The 20,896-nt window shown below is 36.8% G+C and overlaps 1 protein-coding gene across 4 annotated transcripts in view; it reads right to left on the bottom strand.

The window, feature by feature from the left end:
- The window catches only part of DNAH7 (dynein axonemal heavy chain 7), a 225,785-nt gene that overhangs the window by 30,055 nt on the left and 174,834 nt on the right, over window positions 1-20,896 (bottom strand). For 2 of the 4 annotated variants that reach the window (XM_068544746.1, XM_068544747.1), the window contains 7 exons: window positions 18,402-18,528; window positions 17,275-17,469; window positions 15,687-15,779; window positions 8,829-9,005; window positions 7,882-8,043; window positions 5,505-5,705; window positions 318-479 (listed from right to left, as the gene is read on the bottom strand). In XM_068544746.1, coding sequence (XP_068400847.1) covers window positions 318-479; window positions 5,505-5,705; window positions 7,882-8,043; window positions 8,829-9,005; window positions 15,687-15,779; window positions 17,275-17,469; window positions 18,402-18,528 — 1,117 coding nt within the window. Of the gene's footprint in view, window positions 1-317; window positions 480-4,988; window positions 5,056-5,504; window positions 5,706-7,881; window positions 8,044-8,828; window positions 9,006-15,686; window positions 15,780-17,274; window positions 17,470-18,401; window positions 18,529-20,896 lie in introns of those variants that run through there. The other 2 variants (XM_068544749.1, XM_068544750.1) reach the window with 2 other exon arrangements.

Below are 20,896 nucleotides of genomic sequence, written 5' to 3'. Positions count from 1 at the left end.
GAGACTGGTTGATGTATGGGCTTCTCAAATCCTTTTCAAAATAAGTACAATAACAATCACTTTTTAGATTCCCATAGGTGTTTATGTGTCAAAATAAATGATAAAATACAGGTTCCTAATAAACAAACTGACATCCTAACTACCTACTATGGCAGTTATAATCTGTTATAATAAAGTCCTACTTAATAAGCTTTTGGGAACTATCCTCCTATTCATTTTGTAAAAGCAGAAATTAATCAGAAGTCCCTGCTCACTGTATAAACACAATGTTATAAACAGCACAACAGGTAATGTCCTTGCTGTGACTTTTATGGTACCTCATACTGGTTCAGGAACATGTGGAGTTGCTGTACGCTGATCCTTAGGTCAGTCTCGTTGAACTCATAAGGAATATTCCACCCCAGGGGTCCAAACTTCCGTCTCTCTTGTACCAAAGCATGAAAGAAACAGAGACCATATAGTAATTTCTTGAATTCCTCCTGTAATGAGAAGAAATGGTGTAACATCATTATTTCTTCCCCTAATATTACATTATGCTTATCATATTTTAAAATGAAATTAATTACTTTTGCTTATCAATATATCCATGTCAAAATAAAACTAAAACAGAATTAACTGTTTCTACCAGCTATTTAGGCTATGCCTATTTGTATACATGTTCAGTTGACACACATAGCTTCTACGTACACCAGGTTTTTGGAAAGTATAGTAAGCCTGTCTAATTGAACGTTACCTTAGAGGATTTGGGGGGGTTTCAACTTACGCATCATGAGGCAAGGAGTATGAATTCCAATGTTTGGTCCCAGATCACCATGGAGAAATTTCAAAGGAGATAGTTCAAACCAATTAAGAAGCTCTACAAGCACTTTTGGGTTGAAATTTTGGGCAGCCTCATGGCTTTTCTGGTTGCTTTTAGGTAAGAGAAGTCCTATAGTCACGGTCAACTGCAAAGCCAGCCTTGATTCAGAAATCAGAAAGTACGATGCAATATATTAATCACTTGTACCCTCCACAAGGAGGACATAAAAATGGTCAAAATAGAGCTTGAGAGAGGATTTGTGAAGAGGTCTCCTTGGAAAGAAGAGCTGCTGTGCTGGGAGTCCCCTTGTCCTCACCTCCAAGGGAAAGGGGAGTGTGGGGTCCAAGATACTGAGAAGGAACTAATGCGGCCCCTTGGGGAGTTGATACACACGCCCTGCAGCTGGGATGGAGTGGGACAGTACAAAACTCATGCCTGGAAGCGTAGAGCAGCCTATGGCCTCGGGTCGTGGACTATGGGAGGGAAATCAGTAGCCTTCCCTCAGATGGTGGGCCAATCTGGCGTGAATCCCAAGGAGCAGACAGGGAGCTGGACTAGGTATGTCAGCCAGCGGTCATTTTAATGGTTTCCTATTCAAGAGGACTTGTGTCACAGAGTAAGGAACCCCAACAGTAAGAGCCTGTATGAAATGAAGCCTGGGAACCAAAAGCTGAGGGGAATCAGGAACAGCCAGCTGAAGGGGAGGCACTGCCAAGGGTGATGGGGTCACAGAGAAGTCCAGCACGGGAGCCGAAGGAGAACCCATGAGAGACCTCACGAAGCAAAAAAGCCAGCTTTAAATCCCCGCCAAGTCCAAAGAGCTCCAGGCAATAGCAGCCCAGAAGAGGAACCTCTGCCCCTCCTGACTCACCCCTGCACACGCCCTGAACTGAGCACTCAGTATCAGCAGCTATCATGTGCAGGAGGAGTTACAAAAAGAAAGGTGGCCCAACAACACATGAAAAGATGCTCAACATCACTAATTATTAGAGAAATGCAAATCAGAACCACAATGCGCTGTTATCACCTCACACCATTCAGAATGGCTATCATCAAAAAGACAACAAATAACAAATGCTGGAGAGGGTGTGAAGAAAAGGGAACCCTTGGTACACTGTTGGTGGAGATGTAAGTTGGTGCAGCCACTATGGAGAACAGTATGGAGGTTCCTTAAAAAACTAAAAATAGAGCTATCATATGATCCAGCAATTCTACTTCCTGGGTATATATCCAGAAGAAAATGAAAATTCTAATTCAAAAATATACATGCACCCCAATGTTCACAGCAGCCCTAGTTACAATAGCCAAGACATGGAAACAACCCAAGCATCCATCAACATATGATTGGTTTAAGAAGATATGGTGTATATATACAATGGAATATTAGCCATAAAAAAGAATGAAATATTGCCATTTTCAGCAACATGGATGGACCTAGAGAATATTCTACTTAGTGATAGAAGAGAAAGACAAATACTATATGATATCACTTACATGTGGAATCTAAAAAAAATAAAACAAATAAAACAAATGAATCCATATACAAAACAAAAACAGACTCACAGACATAGAAAACAAACTAATGGCTACCAAAGGGGAGAGGGAGGAAGGGACAAGTTAGGAGTGTGGGATTAACAGATACAAACTATTAAACAGAAAATAGATAAGCAGTGAGGATTTACTATATAGCACAAGGAATTATATTCATTATCTTGTAATACCCTACAATGGAATATAACCTGAAAAAAAATAACTTAATCACTTTGCTGTACACCTGAAACTAACACAGTATTATAAATGAACTATACTTCAATTAAAAAAAGGAAAGATGACAACTCGATTCTCTTTCCCTAGTGGCATGAAGCCCACCAACTACAGGCCCGAGGCGAAGTGCTAGAGAGTTGAAACCTATGTTTTGAACAAAAGTTGAAATATTGATTAATATGTTGTGTTGCACTTTCCGATTTCTGAATCAAGACTGGCTTTGCAGTTTAAAATGACTATAGGCCATTTTATTACCTGACACTAACCAGGAAAGCCATGGGACTGCCCAAAGTTTTATCCAAGGGCAGGGGGGAAAGTTTCCCCCATGGAATAAAATTGAAAGGGAGAGTGTGAGACAAGAGGAAAGTAGCATAAGTTTGACCACAAAGGTGGGAGAAGCAAAGTTAAACATGCTGTGCTAATTCTGCAACTCTTTTCGATATATTACAGAATTGAGCAAATCAGTAAATGTGTTGATGATGTGCAAATATGGAATGAGGAAAAGCAGGAAAGAACCCTGGGTAGAGGGACTGAAATTGAAGGTATTGCTAGGAACTTGTTACTTCTAAAACATGTATGTGAGGTGTGTGCATGGACTTGTTTGTACGTACTATATGTGTGTATACAGATTTGCATATATGTATTTGTGAGTACATGTATATATTTCCAAGTTCTCTCTAAAAGGACCCGAACCACAGACAATAAATGCTACTTGTTTGGCACCCAAATCTTGGTCTCTAATACCACTCCCCATGAAACAGGAACCAGGGCTCTTCAGAAAAATGGCTGGTTCCAGGACTGGGATACAGATAAGCCTGGAGCAGCTTTTGCCAGAAAGAGGAATAATAATAATAACAACAATAATAATGGGACCTATAACAAGTACAAAAGGAGCTCCCACTGACCAATTCTGGGACAACTTGAGCAAAAGACTTAAGAATAGTAATGAATTATAAACCATTGGAAAAAATGCAAGGGATTCATGAGTCCACACCAATAAAAGATAAATAAATGGAATGGAAGGGAGGATTGCTGCTGACAATAGCATGCCAAGCGTCAAATGTGGAGGGAGTGCTGGAGTTGGAATCACCAGCGGAAATAAGTGGGTCAAGCAAGAATCATCACTGGCTACTAAATCTGTGTCCCAGGTAGATTTTGATGAGGAACAGGCTATTTGCATGGTCCAAAATGTCTCCTCACAGACTGATCATTAGTTGCAAGGGGCAAAGCAGTTATTATACAGTGAAGAAATCAGACCACACTTCGTCTGTGGGATCAAGATTAGTAACATCGGTGAGGGATAAATGGGCACCGTGCGCCTCCCAGTATGATACTCTGAGGACATGACTTCACCCATGTCGTATTGTGGCTCAGAACGCATAACTTGAACCTAATCTCGAGGAAATAATCAAGCAAGCCCAAAGTGAGAAATGTTCTATTAAAAACAACGGGGCAGGGGGGATGAATTCTTCAGAAATGTCAGTGCCATCAAAGACAAAGAAAGGCTGAGGCAATGGTCCAGATTAAAGGAGGCAAAGAGGCATGGTGACTAAATGTGATACTAACCCTGGACCCATCCCATGGTGAACAGGGAAAATGCTCCAAAGGACATCACTGCATCAATTGGCAAATTTGGGACACAAACACAAATTTGGGTAGATTAGATACAATAGTGCATACTTGCTAAATTTACTAAAATAATAACTGTAATGGGATAAGATAATATCTCTATTCTTAAGAAATATACACTGAAGGATTTATCTAGGAATAAAGGGCAGTGACATATCTAACTCACCTGCAGATGGTCATGTTAACAGGAGATAAATATAAGTAAAGGGCATAGGGCTGTTCTTTGTACTACTTTTATATTTGCAACTTTTCTGTGAGTTTAAAATTATTTCCAAATAAAAAGTTAAAACCGAAGGATTATGGTGTACTGCTTTGGCATTTGAGATTTGGGTTTGGGTTTGGATTTCGGTTCATAAACGCCTGGACTTCCGATCTGTGTGACTACCGCTGGAAAGCCCTCTGGATCTGGAAGAAAGGGAGTAAATTTTTGCAAAAGGGCTTCTGTGCAGCCATCAGGTGCAGAAATGCCCTCACCACCTACCTGGGAGTAACCTGCTCTCTCTGGGCCAAATCATGCAAAAGTTTGTCATACAGCAGGTCTTGGATGCTTAGGATAAGGTTTGACTGAATTTTAAATACAGGTCCCCCCCTTTTTTTTTTTAGTACCCCAGAATTTTGTTTAATGAAAGTACTTCTTTATTCTTAATACTTTCTTTTGATGTGTACTTAAAACATATCCCAACATCAAGAGTGTGAGCTTTTTAACGGCAAAAACTTACCAAGGTTCATAAACCCTCTTAAGAAGAAACTCTTCCATTTTTAATTATGGCAAAACACTGTGAAACAATTTTAGGTCACAGACATTCACACACAGAATTCTAATCATGAAAGCAGTGGGTGGCTTCCCTGCTTGCCTGGTGACGCTAAAAAAAAAAAAAGACCCTTATGAGCCCATCAATCAGGGAGTAAAATCCTTTTGGCTCTCATTACAGTTATATGGAGGAAATATTTTTATGTGTTAATTTAAAGATATGGCTCCAAATAGCAAAGGGCTCAGTTAATATCCTGAAACAAGATTCTCCAACCTTGCAGATTTGTCCTGGGAATGGCTTACGGCTGACTTTCTAAATAGAAAGCTGCATAATTAACGACACTCCACTAGATCTCAGCTGTGCAGGAATGAGGCTGGTGGTAAAATAAAATAAAATATTAATAAAATTGACTTCAGTACAGTCAATAATCAGTAATCAAAACCAACAGTGCAGGAGGCCTATTTAATTTGCAGTTTTACTCAGCACACACATCCAGGATCACCAGGGGCCACTTGAATTGCTTTACGGGGCAGAGGTAGCAAGACTTAGCCATTACTAACATGCTTTTTGCAGCTGCCAAAGAACTCAGGGTCAGAGATCGGGTCCATGAGGTATGATCGAATGATATTAGCCCGTAAACCTTTCGGTGCTTCATTGGTCATTTTCACTCCATTCTGCAGTACAGACACAGGGAAATTTGGAGATGGGTAACTTGTCAGCCAAATTCGGAAATCTGGATGTGTTGTTTCTGCACTTAACTCCTGCAACAAAAGAAACCAGATCCAAAAGGGTCATAAAATGCAAGGAAAATCTCAATCATGTGTGCATGAGATGGGCTGGAAGTGGGAGGAAGCATCTTTACAAAATAGGGCTTATTGCTGCAGTTTAAGGCAAAGGCCTTAAAATCTGATTCTGCCAGGGAAGCAACATACTTCGTTGGGAAGGCCCAGAGCTGCTGTTACTCTCCCTGTTAACAATTAAATCACATGACTGTAAAGTTTACAAGGGCATTACATAATTCAGATTTGGCCGCGATAAGGACTAAGACATTCCAAAAAATCTTGTGTCTTCACTGATGTTGCTGAAATATTTCTAGAAATAGTTCTCTGCCCCAGAGCCAGATTAAGAATGATGCCTTCTTGCTGTAGCCAGGTTGTGAAAATAAGCAACACACTCAGATAAATCAATATTAAACCAAGTAGGGATGAAAAAAAAAAAGAGCATTTTGAAAGGCAAGAAGAACTGGTGTATCCTGAAGCACTAAACCATATCACTATTAGCGCTACTTGTTTACGGGGAGAGTCAGGCCTGCACTGCGGAGGATCACAGAACGCTCATCTATGACTGTCGTGAAGGCTATATTGGGCCTTGGAATAATTATCCTGGGTCTTTCCCTCTCTCCTGCTCTGCCCCCCTCCCTACTGCTAACTCCTCCAATTGTCCATGTCCGTGGCATCTATGTTTTTTAAATTGCAAATCTTTATCAGTAAAATAATTTTTGAGCACTCAACTGGTGAAGGGGGGTGGGTAGGGGAATTGGAAGGATGCTAAGGCACCTACATTTTTAAATAAATGGTGAAGGTACCATTTTTCCTCCTACTGGCTGCCCTATGCCCAGTGACTTAGGTAGCATAACTCATGGGACTTTGGGCCAAGTTCACCATCCACTGGGGACAGCTCTTCCCTCTTGGATGACTCTCTAATGGGTATACGTTACAATTCAACAGGTCATGAGAACAGCCTAGAGACAGAGGAACCGTGAGGAAACAGGCACAAATACAAAGTCTCTCATATAAGGCCTGAAGCTTGAGAAGATGTTAGTAAGGCAAAAAATATTAAAGAATAGCTTTGCAGATAGAAATAACATCCATCATGGAAGCCAACATTCTTGAGAAAGTGTGCTCTCCCAATGAAAGTGAAAGAAGGTCAAATGGCTAGAGCACAGAAGTCAAGATGGGAAGTGGCCAGAGACGAAACCTGAGAGGCAGGCGAAAGTCAAATGAAGAAGCCATGATGGGGGCATGAACTTTGTCTTCATGCAGTGGGAAGCCATTGAAAGGCTTTATTCATTCACCAGCTCAGGAAATATTTACTGATTATCTCCCGTGAGCCAGGCACTATTCAAGGTGCTAGAGGTAAACCAGAGAATAAAACAGCACTTACATTCTAGTGGGAGATACAGACAAAACAAAATGGTGACAAGTGGCATAAAGGAAAGTATAGTTCGCTCCTTCAAGTGTCAGGTGGATGTCTGGATAGTGCAAGTTATATCAATTTAGTAGCTCGAGGGACTCTGAAGAGAGGGCTAGAGTCACGGGTAATTACGTGGACACATTTTTCTCTATGTTTGTTGAAATCAATTGCCAGGTTTTCTGTTTATTCAGTTGAGCTACGTGGGATTTTCTTCCTGGAATTTCTGCCCACAAAAATAGGGAAGTACCGTGACCCACTGCAAGGAGGGTGGGAGGAGTGCTCTTTTGGTTTCAGATTCATCCTCTGTGGCAAGGTCACTAGCTAAGTGGGTGAGAAGTATAATTAAAGAAAAGTTACATCCTGAAGCCTTTTGGTTTAGAGGGGCCACACTAATTTCCCCCTGAAAAGCCTTCTTTGTTGTTTTTGGTCCACTGTTGTAAAAAGTAAATTGGTTTCTGTCTACCCTGTGGTTTATTCCTATCTTTGAGGCTGCTCCTCTGGATTAAGGTTATTTCTGACCCACGGGATGAGCCCTTGCCTCTAATAGGAGGGATTCGGCAAGGCCTGGCCATGTGCTGTCCTCTAGTTCCCAATGTGAGCCCATCTCCCCTATAACCCAGCCATGCCAGCCACTATCCTGCAACCCTCAAATTACAGGACAGGAATGGAGTTACTTAGATGGCGTGTACATCACTAATTATATTGGGGGAGTATGATCTCATAAAAATAATCTTGCATTTTTACCTCGCAAACTTTCTCGAGGGTTGGCATCCAAGAGGTGGCAAGGTGACAATTCTGAAGAACAACCCATGTTCCTTCTTTGACAGCTTTTTCTAACATCTTCATAGCTATGGGCCCTTGGCCTTGACCAAGAGATAAAGACCTAAGTTTTGATCCTCCATATCCCTGTGTACAAGAATAGTGAAGATGTTATTTTAAATCACATTTTAAAGAAGAATCAATATTATCATCACAGGAAATGTTAATATTAAATATATTAAAATTTAATCATGCAGCATCCCTCAAAGGTTCTAGGGCACATACAGCCCTAGAAACCTCTTACTGATTAAGAAGCCAATAAACAGATAAAAAGCAAGCCAATTCATGAAGGAAACAGTCATGGTCATAAATGAAAAATTCTGTAGAGTCTTTGTTGAGATAAGGAACAGGAAAAAATTAGGAAGACTTTTAATATGAGGAAGAGATGAAAGAGCCTGGCTATCAAGCAGCAACTCCTAAAATTCGAAGCTGAAAAGAAAACTATGAATAGACAGATGAACTTGCCCCAGTTTCCTCCAGATCTCTGAATAATTATATCTTAACTAATTTGGTTACTGCATAAAGTTCAGAGGAAAAAAACCCATTAGCCCCTAATTTCTATTCAAGCTTATTTAAGGAACTCTGTGGGAATGTCTGCCTAGAATTCATTTCTCCTATATCCTGATTCATCTACCGCTTCCAGATATGGTGTCTTCCAGATATGGTTCCAGATATGGCGTCATCTACAGCTTCCAGATATGATATATAGACCAGACCCCCTGGTGTATTTCTAGGGCAGTTACCACCTGAATGCCACTTTGGAAGAGGCCTTGAGTTATGGGAGCAGTGTAAGAGAAGGCCCTGTCTGAATGTCCATGGGTTACTGACACAAGCAGGTCAGCAGGAAAAAAAAAAATAGACTTTTAAGGTACCTGGTCATCAGCAAATTTTAGAAGGGCAGCCATGGGATCTGCTCCAGGAGAGAGCACGAAAATCAGTGGTGTGCAGCAGTTACTATCCGCAAATGCCTTGGATATGTCAAAGGGGGGTGGTTCAATGAATGCACGTCCCAATCTGTTGCTTATAAATTCTTGCAGCATTGGAATAATCTAGAAAGGGACAAGAATATGTTTGAAGGAATATTCAAAATCTGCCTAAAACCTTAAAAACTTCACATTCAAAGGTGTTTTATAACAAAGGACCTTACATTCGCTTTGGTATTTATAAACGTTGGTAAAGAGCCAAAGGCATCACTTTATACAGTTGTCTTTTAGATAGAAAGAAACTATACATTATTTAAGTAATAAAAGATGGGTGGTTAGTGACACCAGAATTCAAAGGCATTTTTCTTCCTTTTAGTGAGTATTCAACATATCCTAGATGAAGAATATAAAAAACCTTAATTCTTTACTTAAGTTTTAAGTAAAACTTGACTATGTTCCAAAGTCCACAACTCAGAAGTAGAAATTCTAGCATGATTTATACAATCCTATACAACCAAGAAAGATCGATACAGCTGAAAAAAGAAAGAAAAGGAAAAGCACTGTGAAAGAGAAGCCATACTCCCGAGAAACAGGCAAAACTACGTCATGTAAACCTTCTGATAATACGCCCGTGCATTTTCTGGGAGCGTGTTTGAGAAAGAGCAGAACTTTGGGGCTTGGGGGTCCCTTTCAGGCACTGCTGTGGGAGTAGACTTGTAGAAAGCAGTATGGCTATGTACAGCCTCAGGTACATCATTCCTTCTTTCTGATGAAGGGTCTACACCACTCATCTCTGGGTGATGGCTTAGGTGTGAGCCAAGCAAGTAATAAAGGTACGTTTAATGAACCAGTATCCCTGTATCTAGCTTAACAAATTATGTAAACATCCCAGGAAGAAAAGTAATGAAGTGACAAGAGCACAAAGAATTTTTTGAAAGCTTCAGAACCACTCTGACTGGACACCTACTTATATCTGAGGATGGAATTGTGTGTACACACATCACTCCAAATTAGGACAGCAATTCCACCACCCCACAACTTTTCTGAACTTAAAGCGAATTGCAGGAGCAATCTGCAGATACCAAGAATCTCAAAAAGGTGGTCTCCTCTGGAGAAAGTTACAAACATTTCCAAATTTTAATAGTGCATTCTCCAGAACCTCTATCCACACAAGGTTTGTCAGTAAAACTCATTGACTTGTCACAATACTTTAAAAACAGTGTCAATCCTGGTATGGATGTGTGTGTGTGTGTGCGTGTGTGAGAGAGAGAGAGAGAGAGAGAGAGAGAGAGAGAGATGGAGGGAGGGAGGGAGGGAGGGGGAGAGAAAGAGAGAGAAAGAGTAAGAGAGAGAGACTGACTGAGGGTGTGAGGGTCTGGAGCTGAGAAACAGTGAAGAAATATCTGTACTTAAATTTTTTAATCCCTCCACAACAGATTCATTCAAATATGGAAAGGTATAAATAGCCAAGATGGGGAACCAACCTAAATGTCCATCGACAGATGAGGGGATAAAGAAGATGTGGTATATATACACAATGAAATAGTACTCAGCCATAAAAAAGAATGAAATAATGCCATCTGCAGCAACATGGATGGACCCAGAGACTGTCATACTAAGTGAAGTAAGTCAGAAAGAGAAAGGCAAATACCATAAGATATCACTTATATGTGGAATCTAAAATATGGCACAAATGAATCTATCTATGAAACAGACTCACAGACACACAAAACAAACTTATGGTTACCAAAGGGGAAAGGAGGTGGGGGAGGGATAAATTAGGAGTTTGGGATTAGCAGATACACACTACTATATAAAAAATAGACAAACAACCAAGTCCTACTGTATAGCACAGGGAACTACATAGAATACCCCGTAATAAACCATAATGGAAAAGAATCTGAAAAAGAATATACCATACGACCCAGCAATCCCACTACTGGGCATATACCCTGAGAAAACCATAATTCAAAAAGAGTCATGTGCCACAATGTTCATTGCAGCTCTATTTACAATAGCCAGGACATGGAAGCAACCTAAGTGTCCATCAACAGATGAATGGATAAAGAAGATGTGGCACATATATACAATGGAATATTACTCAGCCATAAAAAGAAACGAAACTGAGTTATTTGTAGTGAGGTGGATGGACCTAGAGTCTGTCATACAGAGTGAAGTAAGTCAGAAAGAGAAAAACAAATACCATATGCTAACACATATATATAGAATCTAAGAGAAAAAAAAAAAAAGGTCATGAAGAACCTAGGGGTAAGACGGGAATAAAGACACAGACCTACTAGAGAATGGACTTGGGGATATGGGGAGGGGGAAGGGTAAGCTGTGACAAAGTGAGAGTGTGGCATGGACATATACACTACCAAACGTAAAATAGATAGTTAGTGGGAAGCAGCTGCATAGCACAGGGAGATCAGCTCGGTGCTTTGTGACCAGCTAGAAGGGTGGGATAGGGAGGGTGGGAGGGAGGGAGACGCAAGAGGGAAGAGATATGGGAACATATGTATATGTATAACTGATTCACTTTGTTATAAAGCAGAAACTAACACACCATTGTAAAGCAATTATACTCCAATAAAGATGTTAAAAAAAAATAAAAATAAAAATAAAACCAGAGAAAACACACAAATATGATTTGTTGTCAAAAATACATAAAAATATTTAAGAAAAGTAAAGGAGGATTATTATTAAACAGCAAAAAAAGAGAAAAGAATATATATATAACTGAATCACTTTGCTGTACACCAGAAATTAACACAATATTGTAAATCAACTGTATGTCATTTAAAAATAATTTAAAACTATGGAAAGGTATAGAAGGGTAATAACACATGTATAAGTGCCAGGTTGGCATGGATCTACCTAACAAGATTACTCATATATTGTTCCTGCGCAATAAATATCTACTGAACAAATGAATGAATAAATTAGGATGCTCTCTTTTGTGAAGGTGGGATTCTAATTACGGTAATTCTAAACAAAAATTACAGAATAATAAATTCATCTATACATCAAGTTTCATTTCTTGATAAGTTATTTCATGTTTCAGATATTTTGAATGGGCACAGATATCAAGCTTATGGCAGAAAACTAAAAATATCCTAACTGCCTGTCTCAGGCCTTGTCCTTGCCCTTTTCCCTATTATTCTTTTCCTGTGGCTGTCCTTTCTCACTAGATTAAAAACAACAACAATAATTAACAAAGGAAAACAAAATGGTTTTTTAATAACCTCTCTCCTCTCAAGGCTAACTTCTTCACTAAATTTTAATTTTACAAACACAATGAAAGCACATGGCTTTTAAGTGCATGGTTTTACTTTTAGGAAGCTTTGAGTTCTAAACGGCCCCCCTTCTGTGAGTGTTTCAGGCTGGCAGTGTCCACTGCGCTCATGCAAACATGGCTGGTGGAAACTGATTCTTCTGTTAGCGCCAGAGAACCCAGTTAGGGGTGCCTGCGTGAAGGTGGGCACAAGTTTCATTGTTTCATTTTAAATGTTAAAACTGAATAAGACCTGCTTGCTCCCAAGACTGAACAGTAACTCCTGAAGTAAATGAAGCTGTGCAAGCTATTCAGTTTGGAAGGTGATGGGATGGAATTGGGTTTGCTTCTGCAATCTGATTATGCCAGCATCAGGTTTATAAAATGAAATCTGTCAGTAACAAAAAATTATAGACTTATTTAGGCAGCCATCTTCCCAAAGGCAGAAGAGAAGTTTGTGGTCACCTATGTATGTTTTTCTGTGTCTTGCAAGTCCCTATAGGATTTATCTGAGGTCAGAGAAGCATATTAACTTATATTTGACAAGTTTCTTATTGAAAGCTGATTAATTTGCTTTTTGTTTACTGTGAGAAGGAGAGAACTGTGGCCAGAAGCTCTTCATTTTGTAAATGGGCTCAAAACATTCCACACCTCAGTATTTATCCATCTGATATGCTTTTGTCAATGAAACACTATAAACTATTAAATTCTATGGAAGGTGCAAACCCGTCTCATTTCTCCTACTGGTGATTTAGTGAGCATCTTTTACATTTTTCCAAACTAGAGCATTAGATAACCTGGCACCTGTGGCTTCTTACCATGGGATGGAGTTGGTTTTGAAGGGAGAGCAATAGAAAGGAGACAGAAAAAATTGTGCTGACAAATAACATATACTGTAAACTAGAGATCAAACAATTGCTGATTTTCCTAGGGGAGATATATATCTCATGACTTAGAGATGGCAAAGAAATAAAATCTATGTAGTACTAGCCCAATTATTAGCCTCATATAGCACTGTTCCCTTCTCTGGCATGCTAATACCATTTTGCTTTGGAAAATCATTCTTTTAAAAGCATAATAGTCATATATTAATTTTAAATACATAGATTCTAACGTCAACGATTTACCAGTAGAAATTAAAGCACTTGGCAACAGCAAGATTGAAGGGTTTGAGGTTGCTAGTAATACAAGAGCATACTAATAATTATTTCTATATTAAGGATTACGGGTGTGATAGTATAGATAATGGTAACTAGTTAATCACTTAGGATAAATTGAATTATGCTGTAGTAGCACACGATTTCCAGATCTCAGTGGTTTAACACAACAAAAGCTTACTTCTTGTCCCAGCAAAGTCATCTGGGTGTCCAGGCAACAAACTCTCCCTGTGCTGGCTCAGCACTGCAGCCTGTTTATGGCACTTAAATATCAACATGTGATTCCACAGTTTTGGTGGCAGGGGGGAGTGCCCTGCAGAATCTCACACTGGTAATGAGATGCTTCTGCCCTAACACTTCTGCTCACATTTTGCTGGCCAAAGCAAGGTTTATGGCCACAATGCCCCCACCTCGAGTGTACTCAGGAGAGGACAACCAGAAATACTGGTGAGTAGCGTTAATGTCTACACTCATCCACCAATCCAAAAAAAAACTCTAGACGAGATATGGAAACATATAAGAAAAAGTTACAAGACAAGGTGCTGAAGTATTGTGCAGAGTAGGCAAGAGAAGTATGAAACCTTAAGTTTAACCTCAATTGATTTAAAAACAAACAAAAAGATACAAACAAAAATTCCTCAGCTTGAATATCTAATTCCCCAGTTCCCTCAAATACACTTTAAAAAGAGAGTGACTATGGAAAGTAATACTGGATCTATTTGGTAGCTCAACATATTTTCAGATTAAAATGTCCAATTTTTAAAAACAAACTGGGGAAAAGATATTTATAGATGTAACTGCTGCAATTAGGAAACGGCTCATTAATCACTCCTAATTAAACAATATAAAACATGAACAGAAACTTCTTTGTTTATCAAATATTGAGGACAGAAGGTCAACGGTACATGCAGAGTCATTTAGCAGAACAGCCTTTAGCTTAGAAAACAAAGTAAAAACCTTTGAAAATTTTAATGAAAGGTTTTAAAGAAAGAAGCCGTATTAGGCAAGAGTCTGAAGCATTTCATATTCTTCCATAATTAATAGTTGAAGTGAAAACTTCTGACGCTTAACGCTAAAGTTCCAGTGAAAATTCATTTTTAAAAGGGCCACCAAGGGGGAGATGTTTCATCAGTTTAATAATGATCCTCAGCAACGGGAGGTACTTCCAGCATCTAAGAGCCGGGCAGCATTATGATGTTCAGGGGCCCTCGGCACATCATGGGTCCCTTCTTCCATAAATAAATATAAAAAACTGTATTTTACAACTATTTTGGTATAATTACAAATATAATACAGACTGATTTATTTTCTCATTTTAAAAGAAATTAAAACATTTTCATGAACCCCTAAGAGTATCATGGTCCCTAGGCCCTGTGCCTAACGGATACTTTGGCCCTGGCTAAGGCCACACTGCCAAGTCAAGCAAGAATGACATGTGTTCATCGAACAGACCATGGCTTACAGAGGAAAGAATGCTGCTACCCTATATTATCACTGATGTGCAGAAAAACTTAAAAAAAAAAATACACTGCTTTCACAATCTAAGCTCTGCTTTTTCTGTTGTTGTTAGAATGGAAGTATTGTATTATATTCCTTAGCAACTCAAATTCTGAATACAGTAAATTTTGAAATAATTATGTATATTTTTACTCAAGCAGTAACAGTGGACAATTAGAATATTTTGTTCAATTTATTTTTCCAACACTCCTAATGTCTACATTTTCTCAGAGTATGTAGATATCTCTGTGGGTATGGGTCTTTACACTTAAGTGAACAGTTGTTTTTTTAAATGGAAGTTAATAATACAAATGAGGATGTCAATGAGTACTGTAATTTGTTGATATGACAGGTCAGCTGATTCATTGGTTATATAATTTATTATTTAAAGAAATGAAAATTAATGATATTGACATTTTCCTTTGTAGTTAGCAGTGATGAATGTCTTAATATTCTACTAGCTTTCCAAAAGCCAACAAAAAACCACGTACAGGATAGCATTTGAGGAGCCAGAAAGTCTAGTAAATCAGCTTCATGTAAACCACATTGACTAATGTCATCGAAACAGTAAGAATAAAAATGAGATTACTGCATGTAAAGGAAGTAGATTGTGAGGAATTGGGGAAGCGTATAATAAAAGGAAGAATCATAACATAAATAAAACTATAAAATATAATCTGGTGAGTTACTAATTTAGTGTGGTTTTTATAAATATACACTTTTTGAAAGATGGCTGCATTAGAAGGAAGTGAGGTTATTTCCCCCGGGCTCCTTTACGTCCCCCATGACCCACGATTACATAAGGAAACACGTGTTTGGCCGGACTGTGGAGAGAGGAGGGACTGGACTCACTGAGCTGCTTTCAAAGAGCACATTTACCTTGTCTGGTCTCAGGCAACGAATGATAAGCATCCTTTGAAATTCACTCACTTTATTTTCCCAATCGTCAGGAAAAATCTCATGATGTGGTTCCTAAAATGACAGTGGATATAACTCAATGCTATTTGGAAGACTATTTAAAAGAAAAAAAAGAAAACAAAAACAGTATTTTGACTTTTAAATCGAGTTTTACAGACAACATATAATGACTGAAATCAAGAATGCTAATGTAAATTTTATTAGGTTGGGGCAAAGTTATGAAATAAGATATAAAAAGAAAATTTTAAGTGCCACTAAAAACAACAAAACTAAGACATGAATTAAGCGGGTTAATGTCAATATGAATATTAATCAATAGCACAAAATGATCCCTGTTACTAAAAAAATAAATGTGCATTCGATTTTCCCCGTTATTTCTCCAAAGGCATTTTAAAAACCTACCAACTACTCTCATTATCTATTTATAAAAAAAAAAACATTTATTGCAAACGAAGTAAGAAGGATGTGTGTTATTTCTTATTTTGAAGAATTTTTGGTATTTTTTTTAGAAAGGGATATTTGAGAATGTGTATATCAAAGAAGCCAAAAGAGTGCTATTAAAAATATGCAAGAAGAAAGGTATCAAGATTCCAGGAGGAGGAGTAAACATGGAAAAAAAGACACCTGCACCTTTGAAACATTTAGGAAGGCTATGTGGTATCTCAGATCAGAAATCTCCATGCTTCATCATAGGGAAATTTCTATTTAAATTAGAATCAACTATACACAAAAACATATTTGCCTCTGGGAAATGTAGTTTTGTTACTAACTAGGAGCGATCCAAAAGAGATCCAGTCCAAAATATTTAAATTCAGGTGTAGACACAATCTCACTATCATGTATAATACAACAAACAGGTCACCAAAGAAAAAGTGTTCTCCACGCATCTGGCTCTTTTTCCCCTACACCCTCCCCTGCAACAGAACTGTTGCATATTAAACCCAAGGAAAGCAGAATGTCCAGAGAGAAGAAACAATAGAAAAAATCAACTGGGAATCAGCAAAATATTAGCCCTTGTGCTAAAAGAAAAGTGAGGGAAGGCAACAATTCCTACATATTCTAGAAGGGAAACTGAGTATCATGGTATCTGTTAGCTATCTCCAATTAGCAAGATAGGGTCTCATGAAAATTATTTGAGAACTATTAGCTTTTCCCTTTCATCAAATGACAAAAATATTTATTAGTTTGTGTCCTGTATTAAGATCTAAACAATATCTGTTTTATAAAATTTTAACTCATCTGCCATTATGATTGCCAAAGTACAAGTTGATAATAAATAAAAAACCTGGCATGGAAATTCAAAAAGAGTACTTTTAAAGAACCATGCAGCTTTTTTGCATCTCTATATATTTCAAGGAATTTGAATAGAAGTGCAAACAGAACCACCAATTTTGAAGGTGGGGATAGTTTAATCGAAACACTGATTTTAATATTTGACCAGTTTAAAGCTTACTTAAATCTTGTTTTTACTCAAAGATAAGAATAAATTGTTTGACATTATTTTCTCCATTTAAAAACTCTGAAATAAGCAAGAGGGTTAAAAACATACCAAACTATCATATACGTTTTTCCACCCATCCTTTAAGTGCATAAACTCCCTACGAATGGTTTTGAAGGCAGGCAACTCATCTAGTCGACATATTTCGTCCCAAGATTTTTGAGGAAGCCACGTACAAGGGTTGGCATGAGGATTATCCAGTCCAATGCCACCAGTTAGCAGAAATCTCCACTCAGCTTTATTAATCTTTGGAAAACAAAGTAGCATGAAGAGTCAGAAATGAGTTCATCATATACATAGTAAACTTACAACTATTTTAAAAGAATTGACTATTTGATTTTCAAGCTTCAGGTATGGTCCCCATAAAATTTTATAGTTACTGGTATAGCTCAGTATTTATTCATAAGAAACCAGTGTATCCATTATAACCAGTTTTCAAAATAGTTCCAGTTTAGATAGGTATTTTTGATAATTTTCCTCCAGAATTACTGATCTAAACATGGAAATCTGAATTTATTCTTTTTGAATATATGCTTTCCTAAATGACTTCTTAGAGTTTTATTGGCTCTAAAAATTGTTGAAAGGCAATCAATCTGCTATGTTTTCAATTATTTTCCATAAAACATAATGAGGTACTGCTACGAAATTTTTGCAAGAAATGCAAAAATAAAGCTTCTACTCCTTCAGAATTCAACTAATACATTGCCATATGAAATCAATAAATCTTAAACACATAATATAAAATAGTGAATTTATACACCTCTCTTCCAGTCTTAAAGTGCTTCCTATATTTTAATAGATTTGAAACATAGCAAAAATTAATGAATGGTATCATTAAGCCCAATGGTTAGCTTTGATGAACTTGCAAAAGTTTCTAAAAACATTGCCATTTATACTATTACTTGAAGTACATATATCAATATATTTAGTTAATTTATATGCATACTTAGATTCTGATAGAAACTATTTTAAACTAAAACGTACAAAAATTTAAGTAGTAATAGTTATATAATGAACTCTGCTTAACTTATTTTTCACCTCTGTGAAATTCAATCTAGTTGTGATGCCTTAACTATAATTAACTATTTACAATCCTTTTATATATATTCCCACACAAGTTCATAAATTAATGAATTCACGGTAATATTTTTTTCCCTCCAAATTAAAACAATACTGACCGAACGCTCATGTATCATCAGATTTACAGTTAGACAAAAGGAAAAGAGTAGTTTATCCTTTTCAAAGAGGGATCGGCAGACGTTAACATAAAGGGAATAAGTGAAGTGATCCTTGAGAGTTTGAAGCCTAAGGGTCAACAGAAAGAAAAGTAAATAAATAAAAATGCATTATCCTTTAAGAAAAAATGCTCTTGGGGAAACCTATTATAAACCATTTAGATGTGTGCTCTTCTAATAAGCTTTCTGGTCAATTATTCCCCAAACAAATCAAGGATCCTTATTAACTGGGGGCACCAATTTGAGAGCTACACAATGTAGAAACACCTCAGTAGAACTGCATTTTTACTGTTGACTGATTTTTTAAAAAACTTAATCTTCCTTTTGGAAAAAAGTCAACGCACAGTATATTAAACTATTACATTTAACAGTTTTTGGACTATTTCTAACTATAAAGCATTTCTTGGGGTAAAACTGGATTTCTTTATTCCATAAACACTTCCAAATGTTCTATATTATATATTAAATGAACAGACTAAAGTTAATATCTCCTTTATTAAATTAACATTAAGTTTAGTAGTGTGCTACTCTGCTCATAAATCCGTAAAAGCCAGAGAAATCACAAAACTTGATAAACTACATTTTTATTTACCACATAGACAAGACACAGAAATATGAATAATCACAATATTTGCAGCTAACTACTTCCTAGTAAGTGCTAACATGTGTGATCTGTATTCATAATAATTCTTAACATGTATATAGCACTTTAAGTATTTTCACTAATTATCTCATGAGGGGTAAACTACCACTGATACAAAAGTTTTAAAAATATTTTTATTACACGGGTTATAATAGTTATAATAGAAATAAACAGTTAGTTGAAAACATTTATAGTAAGCTAATGATTTACATAGATTAATGACCTAAATTATCTAAAGAATAAAGTATCTAAAGGGAAAATTAGCATAGTTTATGATTAAACAAAATTACACTGGTGTTTCTTAATGTGCCTAGAAAAAAAAAATCTAGCAGTATGACCATATCTTGGTTATTTCCAGACTGATATCCTAAGCTGTAGATCATCCCCTCTCTAGTTTCTTCCTTACCTCCCTATTTCTTTAACTATTTTATCCCCTGCCAGCATTCCCATAAAAAGAATTACAACAAATTGATATATTTTATTTCTAATTGAGAACTCTGAAAAAGGCTTGGTAGAGAGGGCCTTGAAACTAGTTGCTGAGATACAGTTGAATTCTTTGAAAATTCAAAATAATCATACAATTCCTGTTCCCATTTTTATGCTAATAGATGGTCTTTTCACACTTGGCATTTAATTTCTCTCATGTAACAGTACAATTAATATAGGGTGACTCAAATTTGTTCTCTCTAGAATTAAATAATTTCTGCACTTTAAGACAAACTTCCTCTTGTAGATAGGAAGATCGAAAGGAAAATTATAAGGGTCAATCATACTAGAAATTCAAGTTCATTTTCATTAAATGCCTATAAAAATATATTTATTTTTAAATAAATATTTTAAATATTTAAATATTTCTAAATACTTAAATATCAAGTATTTAAAACATTTGATTAAAATGCCAATTAAAATATATTTAATAATCTGTTACAGTATAAAAGAGGATAAGAATTATTATTTTCAATGTTGATGTGCGGCACAGTGTTGTAAGATAGTCACGCTCCTCTGATGGAATTGTACATTTGAATAACCTTACAGGAAAGGTATTTATATCAGGAGTCTGAAAGAAATGAACACCTGTGTCCGAATTTTGGGATTCAGCCAAAGGAAATAATCAAATGTGGACATTTATATTTATTGCAGTGTTATTTATAATACAAAAGCTAGACACTACTTGCAAGTCTTACAGAAAGAAAATAATCAAGAAAATTATGGTGCCTTCATTAAAAGGTATATTGTACAGCTACTAAAAATTATATTTCAGAAGAGTATTTAATAACATGGGAAAATTATCTTGACAGAAATAGAAGGAAAAGAAAAAACTCTGTGCACCGGCATGCGTGATCTTAACACGTATTTTTTGAGAGAGAGAGGCAGAGAGACAGAGACTGATTTCAGTTTGGTTCCTGTAACAAAGCTATATTCTAGTCAGATTTTTGTTTCTGTGCTTATTTTTTTGCTAGTTATTTATTTTGCTATAATAAATTCTGATGCATTAAAAATTTTATAAAAGACAGATGATCCTGATTATTATGGCTATTTCATAGTATATACCATAGTAGTTATAGCATAAATTTAGTTATAACATATGTTTGGTATTATTAAATAATAATTATTACGAATAATAACTATCAGAAGACAAACAAAAATGAAATATTTTTATCTCTGAGTAAAAGGAAATTAGAGATAATTTTAGACCAATATTAAGATTCTCAAACAATTTAGTACTCTGGTGTTAATAGTCACATGCTTTCTATGCCTTTGTTATAGGTATAATTCAATAGTTGCCCAGAGGACA

This window comes from Eschrichtius robustus, chromosome 5, assembly GCF_028021215.1.
Source record: "Eschrichtius robustus isolate mEscRob2 chromosome 5, mEscRob2.pri, whole genome shotgun sequence".
Lineage (NCBI taxonomy): Eukaryota > Metazoa > Chordata > Mammalia > Artiodactyla > Eschrichtiidae > Eschrichtius > Eschrichtius robustus.
This window is presented reverse-complemented; position numbering and strand designations above follow the sequence as displayed.